Here is a 7,844-nt window from a genome sequence, read left to right on the forward strand (position 1 = left end):
TACAGAATGAAGACTAAGATTGTCTTTAATCAAGAAGATGGTGAAAAAAACAAACATTATATTTCATTTTTACAAGTTTAAAAGGGGGGTAAATAATGAGAATTGATCAAATAAAAACGTTGTAAATGCTTGATTGTAGATATTTAACTAAGATTGTCTTTAATCAAGAAGATGGTGAAAAAACAAACATTATATTTCATTTTTACAAGTTTAAAAGGGGGTAAATAATGAGAATTGATCAAATAAAAACGTTGTAAATGCTTGATTGTAGATATTTAACTAAGATTGTCTTTAATCAAGAAGATGGTGAAAAAACAAACATTATATTTCATCTTAACAAGTTTAAAAGGGGGTAAATAATGAGAATTGATCAAATAAAAACGTTGTAAATGCTTGATTGTAGATATTTAACAACTATTCCTTTTCTATATGTGCATGTTTATATTATTAAACTGATAAATTATATAAGCTCTGAAACATCCAAAGCAGGATGTTTATTTTCACCCTCTTCATATTCTTGGTAAAATGACGATTGCCTGAAAAAGACACACTGGTTTAATCAGTATTATTATTTCGTTCTAGTGCTGCGATCGTCATCAGTTCAAACGTGCGGGTTTATTATAGAGAAAATTCCATATTTAAAACTACTTGTACTAAGGGCACTAAGTTTCACCACAGGCACATTATGAGTTGTGACATTTAATTACAATTATGATAGCCCTTCGAAAACAAGCATTCAATGATCTCTACAGGCTGTGCGACAACTCTCTGTCGAAGTTTGTATGCTCAAGTTACAAACAGCCTGCAAAGATAAAAATGGGTTTAGTCCTATCCAATTTTACATACATTATATTTTCCTATTCTGGGATATCTTAACAAGGACTAGCTGAGAAAATAGTAAGAACCACATATTTGTACATATAACAGCATCTGACACGCTTATTAACAAAAAATAAATTCACAAACAATTTCACAGAAACGTAAATATTTAGTAAACAGAGCTAGCGGATATAATTAGCTTTAGTTTGATCAGAGGGAATGGAAACAAACACTGATAAAAAAGAAGTACAATTTACAATAGTAAGATAAAAAACATACAGGTTTTCCAGACGATGGATCAATGAAATCTGCCCAATATCCTGCCTTTCTTAGAACCTCACAGATATCCTGTGCAGCACTGACAAACTGAAAAAATAAAGTATAATCATGAAAACCATTGCGCAGGTCATAACAAATTGCATGATTTCCAAACTGAAATGTATATCCAACTAATTATTAATGTTTGAAGTTATAATTCTGGTAATTTTAAAAAAGATTGATGGGAAAAAAAAAGCATTTCAATATTTCTCGGTGAGTTGTATATATATATTTTCTTCTTGTAGCTATTGGAAAGTTTATCAGTTTATATATATTATTTTCAATCAATTTAGTTTAAGATGGTTAGAAAGTATTATTTAAAAAACTAAGTTTTAACAAAACTTAAGTACTCGACTTAAACATACTGTGTGCAATGTGTAACGTAAAATCACGCACAATATAGAAATTTCAGCTACTTAGGCAGTCATTTTCTTTAAACGTTAATGGCGTGAGCTGTATAGTTACTGTATCACCTGCGAGGTAAAAGAAATAAGCAGACGGTTCGTGTGTGTTGCTAATAATAGAAAATCAGGTTCTCTGGTCAATAGCGAAACCTATAACTTGTATACTACGAATTACGTGTTGAACTTTGTTGTATGAAATGTGTTTTGTAGTTTTCAATAACTTTAAAAAACCATTAAAATAAATAAATTTGAAGGGTAAAAACTTGTACATATTCTGTTAGTTCCTCTCGCTCAGACTCCACATCTTCGTTCCAAATGCTCATGTCATTCTTGGTTCGTTGGCACATAGTTAACACGGTAAGGTTATCGTGCTGAAGATCACGGCCGGGAAACAGGTCTTGAAAATCTAAAAGAAAATGTTAAACACAACTAATAATCTTATGTCAGATGAAAATGAGTTAAAATGAAACAGTAAGCTTCCAAGATGAAAATAACCAGGTGTAAACAGCAGTAATGTATAGAAGGCATTGAAAGGGCAGCAGCTTACTGACAAAAAAAAAGGCATTTTTCAAGCACTGTAAGGCAAGCCCTTTTTTGTGGTGGGAGTGAGGTGTTAGGGAAGACTATGAGGTTTGGGGGTTGTCTCTGGTACACATATGGTAATAAGCCATAAGAAACAAACAGATCCTGTTTAATTCGTATTCAGTTGGTCTTATAAACATCTAAACTAAACAGTGAATTATTGTATATTAACACATAATAGCATATCAAAATTATTTTATTAAAAAGACCTACGAGTCCCTGTGTACCTGTCATTTTAAAGCTGAAATCATTTTTGAATCTTCTTGCAGAAAACGAAGTGTAAAATCAGGTGCATCTTTTAGTAGTTGTTGACAATTTATGACTCAGAAAAAAAGGGTACTTTTGGAACATGAGGGCAGGATAATAACACACCTTGACAAACTACCACAGATACTCCACTGTAAGTGGATGTCAGCTTTCAAGACCACACATCTTGACAAAGTACCACAGATACTCCACTGTATGTGGATGTCAGCTTCCTGGACCACACATTTTAACAAACTACCACAGATACTCCACTGTATGTGGATGTCAGCTTCCTGGACCACACATTTTAACAAACTACCACAGATACTCCACTGTATGTGGATGTCAGCTTCCAAGACCACACATTTTAACAAAGTACCACAGATACTCCACTGTATGTGGATGTCAGCTTCCAAGACCACACATCTTGACAAAGTACCACAGATACTCCACTGTATGTGGATGTCAGCTTCCTGGACCACACAGTTTAACAAAGTACCACAGATACTCCACTGTATGTGGATGTCAACTTCCAAAACCACACATCCCGACAAACTACCACAAATACTCCACTGTATGTGGATGTCAGCTTCCTGGACCACACAGTTTAACAAACTACCACAGCCCCTCAGCTGTATGTGGATGTCAGCTTCCTAGACCACACATCCCGACAAACTACCACAGATACTCCACTGTATGTGGATGTCAACTTCCAAGACCACACATCCCGATAAACTACCAAGGATCCTCCACTGTAAGTGGACATCAACTTCCTGGACCAGAATTGAGTGCCTCAAGATTACAAAGCTCTGTATTGAGTGACTAAAGTGTGGTCAAAAGTAGTTGTTTGATTCCAGTTTTTCACAAAAACAACCATGATTTTTATGACTAAAAACTTGGGAACTTTGACTTGAGTGTTTATCAAGTTTAAATTTTTGTTTTTGATCTTGCTGATAGCATTATGATATTTGACTAGCTTCATCAAGATAGCTTTTTGAATTGAAAGAGTCTCATTTAAAACTATAACTTTCACTAAATGGATTAACAATTTGCTCTAGACTGATTTGGGTTAAGATTCTGGAGTTTATTGCTGTACTAAACAGACCACTGTTTGTGTTTTCCACTTCTATGCATAAGATTGATAGATACATTCATTAAAATGTTGTGTTCTTTGATTTTATATTGATTAACAAGTCTACCATATGAATATCATCTTTTTCTGAAAGGACTGTACGATATCCTTTCAGCTTCACGTCTACCTGTGGCAGTATTGAACAGCTGAGTGATACAGACTTTGATGTGAACTAAATACTTAGATGTTAAATATTTCACGTGTGGTCCTGCAGTGGAACATCGCCTTAGTAATATATCTAAATCATTCTCATAAAGCACAACTAACTAAATGTTTTCTCACCTTTCTTCATAAGCACTGGGCAGTCCTGGGCTATAAACTCTAACACTTCTCCAGAGGCAGGACTGCTCTCGGGTTTGGAAGAACCCGGAAACTCTTGCTATAAGATAGATGCATCTCAAAAATACAGAATATAATTCCAAAGGCAAAAAAGAAAGAAAAAAATGCCTTCAAAAAATTACATATTAATTTATGAAACAAAAACACCGATAAGTTCAAAATGTTTTGTTGTCTTTCAGAATTTGTAGTTAACACTGGATGGATTTATACAGTTTGATAACAAAGTTAGAAAAAACGACCTTTTCCACACTAGAGGGATTTATACAGTTTGATAACAAAGTTATAAAAAACGACCTTTTCCATACTGGAGGGATTTATACAGTTTGATAACAAAGTTAGAAAAAACGACCCTTACACTCCAGATAATTAAAAAAACATTTATTTTAACCTATGTTTCACCTCTGCCACTTCTTTAGGGCTAGTACATAAATTTAATTTTATGAATATTGTAATATAAAACAGTTTTATGTACTAGCCCTGAAGAAGCCACAAAGTTGAAACATCAGTTAATATAAAAGTTTAAAATGTTGACCATCACATGACAATAACGTGAGAGTAAAAGGCAGCAGTAAAGGTAAGAAATGTAAAGTAACTTCCGAAACCATAGAAACATTTCTATTATATTTGAGTTAACCACATTCAAGAAAGTTCGATTATGTAAAATAAGTGTTTAATAAATAACAGACACGATATCGTACATTCAAGTTTCGTTAAATGGTACATTAATTGCCTTTCTATTGTATAGCACGAAGTAACAAGTCTTAAATATATAATAATGAGTAGTCTTAGCTATAGTTCACTTGATCCAATAATTTTTTACCTCATGTGAGTAATAGTAATGTATAGTGTCAACTAATATCTTAATTTTTTTCTAGATTGAACCTGTAACCACCATACAACCATGAAACTAAACATCCTATAATTCAGAAAGTACTAAGTGTATCCCCATGAAATTTGACAAGTTTTAGTAAACATTAAAATCCTGATGCACACACAAAAAATCAGATTCTTAATTAAGTATTTTGACTAACAATTTGTCCATGAAAGGTTATTTTCACGTTAAGAATATAATATATATTTTGATCTTACAGTTTTAAAATTTCATTTGGGTTTTGCAAATTTACTGATATCTCGGTAAAGTCCAGATAAAACAAACCTCATCAGCTTGCAGGTTAAAGTACTGTAATAAAACATTACGGTAACAATCTCAGTAAAGTCCAGATTAAACAAACCTCATCAGCTTGCAGGTTAAAGAACTGTAATAAAACATTACGGTAACAATCTCAGTAAAGTCATGATTAAACAAACCTCATCAGCTACAGGTTAAAGAACTGTAATAAAACATTACGGTAACGATCTCAGTAAAGTCAAGATTAAACAATCCTCATCAGCTTGCTGGTTAAAGTACTGTAATAAAACATTACGGTAACGATCTCAGTAAAGTCCAGATTAAACAAACCTCATCAGCTCGCAGGTTAAAGTAGTGTAATAAAACATTATTGTAACAATCTCAGTAAAGTCAAGATTAAACAAACCTCATCAGCTCGCTGGTTAAAGAACTGTAACAACACGTTACGGTAACGATCTTAGTAAAGTCATGATCAAACAAACCTCATCAGCTTGATGGTTAAAGTACTGTAATAAAACATTACGGTAACAATCTCGGTAAAGTCCAGATTAAACAAACCTCATCAGCTTGCAGGTTAAAATAGTTTAATAAAACATTACGGTAACAATCTCAGTAAAGTCATGATTAAACAAACCTCATCAGCTTGCAGGTTAAAGAACTGTAATAAAACATTACGGTAACGATCTCGGTAAAGTCAAGATTAAACAAACCTCATCAGCTACAGGTTAAAGAACTGTAATAAAACATTACGGTAACAATCTCAGTAAAGTCAAGATTAAACAAACCTCATCAGCTGGCAGGCTAAAGAACTGTAACAAAACATTACGGTAACGATCTCAGTAAAGTCATGATTAAACAAACCTCATCAGCTCGTAGGTTAAAGAACTGTAATAAAACATTACGGTAACGATCCTCAGGTAGTTCTCTGGTAAGAACATCAACTTTAAAAGGTTCAGTTTTAGTCGTTGCTTGGGTTTCATGCTGAATTGAAAAATAAAATTGATCATCACAATGCATCAAGTAATAAAGGGGTTGAAATAGTTCCTTAAAGTCATAAAAAAGCATTCATCTGCACCTAACTTAATAAAAATCTTAAAGACAAAATAATCTAATTCACCTAAACAATGTTAACATTAAATAACTACGTAAGTTCGTCATAACCAAAACTTATATAGTACATGATCTCAAAGAAATGTATTTATAATTTTTACCTCAAAATGGCCAAATTAAAAAAAACTACAAAACAATTGCACTGGGTAGAGATCAGAAGTATGAAGGGTCACAGAATTTCTTATAAAAACAGATGTTTCAACACTTTAACTAGGTATTACTATTAACTTTAGTTGAGCAAATGAAAAAAAAAGCTGGTATTATAAAAAGACAAGAAAACATTGTACAGTAGTAGCTGGGCAACATTCTTCCAGGTTCAGTTAGTTTTGTGCTAAGATCTGAAAGTTAGTATATTATTGAACTTCAATAACGAGATTCAGAAAGTACTGGAGTTCCACTTTTCTATTAAAATCTTATACTGATATAAGTAAAACTGTAAATAAACAGATTTGTTTCTTTTTTTGTTCATAGGTTTCAGTTTATCTTTTAGTAACAAAAAATTTTAAGACTGTCCACAGAAGATATGAAATAGATATATCAATGGAAAACAGAAAATATGAATATATATAAAAAACATATTTATTATATGATGTTACTACATTCATCTTTTCCAAACAAAAACTTTTGTGATTTTAAATTGGCATAAAAATTATTTTGGGGGCTATATCTAAGACAACTAGTGAAGCTCCACCAAGTAGAAAAAAACACAAGAGCTTAGTGTGTCGTATACAAAAATAAAAAATGGGGGATGGGACTATATCTACTAGCTAAACTCCAAGTTTTATATATAAAAGTAATGAAAAGTTAATTCATTAAGAAAAACTTCCCACAAGCTGGCTTGATTACTTACTATCAGAAATGATTTTACATGGTAAAAATATTTATTATCAGAAGATTAAGAACATGACAACCAGATAAGAACACTTACAACTCGGCTGTAGAAGTTTTGTGGTGCAACGCCAACATTACCAGGAAGGGGTGTACGGAAATCTACGGGCCCCATCAGAGAGATCTCTCGGCCAGGTAACTGTTTTTCTATTTATATATACAGCATGAAAACTAAGGTTAATTATGAATAAACATTTCTTTGTGTCACTTACCATTTAGCTAAAATGTGACTAAATAAAACTATATTAAGAACACTGCAAGTTGGTTTAGTCAATAAGATTATAAAAACATTCAATTTAAAGTATCCAGCCTCTATTAATTTGCTTTCTAATTAAAACAGCATCTGTGAGCAGCTTGTCAAAAAAGAAAGTTATATAGCCTGACAGTTACATACAGCTGGCATATCGTAGTTGTTTTAATAATTTTCAGTATTATTTATTGTATATACATCTTCATATATATATATTATTTCTTCTGCAAGTTTTGATTGCTCACTGTTACAGCTAATTAACAGTTCTAGCTTCCATAACTTCAGTTAATTAACAGTTCTAGCTTCCATAACTTCAGTTAATTAACGGTTCTAGCTGCCATAACTTCAGTTAATTAACAGTTCTAGCTGCCATAACTTCAGTTAATTAACAGTTCTAGCTGCCATAACTTCAGTTAATTAACAGTTCTAGCTGCCATAACTTCAGTTAATTAACAGTTCTAGCTGCCATAACTTCAGTTAATTAACAGTTCCAGCTGCCATAACTTCAGTTAACAGTTCTGGCTGCCATAAACTTCAGTTAATTAACAGTTCTAGCTGCCATAACTTCAGTTAATTAACAGTTCTAGCTGCCATAACTTCAGTTAATTAACAGTTCTAGCTGCCATA

General features: G+C 32.5%; 1 protein-coding gene across 1 annotated transcript in view; it reads right to left on the reverse strand.

The window, feature by feature from the left end:
- Positions 1-7,141, reverse strand: part of LOC106475565 (methylmalonic aciduria and homocystinuria type D homolog, mitochondrial-like) — an 8,387-nt gene extending 1,246 nt beyond the window's left edge. Inside the window, exons 1-5 of the mRNA XM_013936244.2 lie at positions 7,008-7,141; positions 5,831-5,950; positions 3,784-3,880; positions 1,811-1,947; positions 1,099-1,185 (exon numbers count right to left, since the gene is read on the reverse strand). Coding sequence (XP_013791698.2) covers positions 1,099-1,185; positions 1,811-1,947; positions 3,784-3,880; positions 5,831-5,950; positions 7,008-7,082 — 516 coding nt within the window. The 5' untranslated portion in view covers positions 7,083-7,141. The remainder of the gene's footprint in view (positions 1-1,098; positions 1,186-1,810; positions 1,948-3,783; positions 3,881-5,830; positions 5,951-7,007) is intronic.
- Between the last annotated feature and the right edge of the window lie 703 nt (positions 7,142-7,844).

Source organism: Limulus polyphemus, unplaced genomic scaffold, assembly GCF_000517525.1.
Source record: "Limulus polyphemus unplaced genomic scaffold, Limulus_polyphemus-2.1.2 Scaffold8809, whole genome shotgun sequence".
NCBI classification, from domain to species: domain Eukaryota; kingdom Metazoa; phylum Arthropoda; class Merostomata; order Xiphosura; family Limulidae; genus Limulus; species Limulus polyphemus.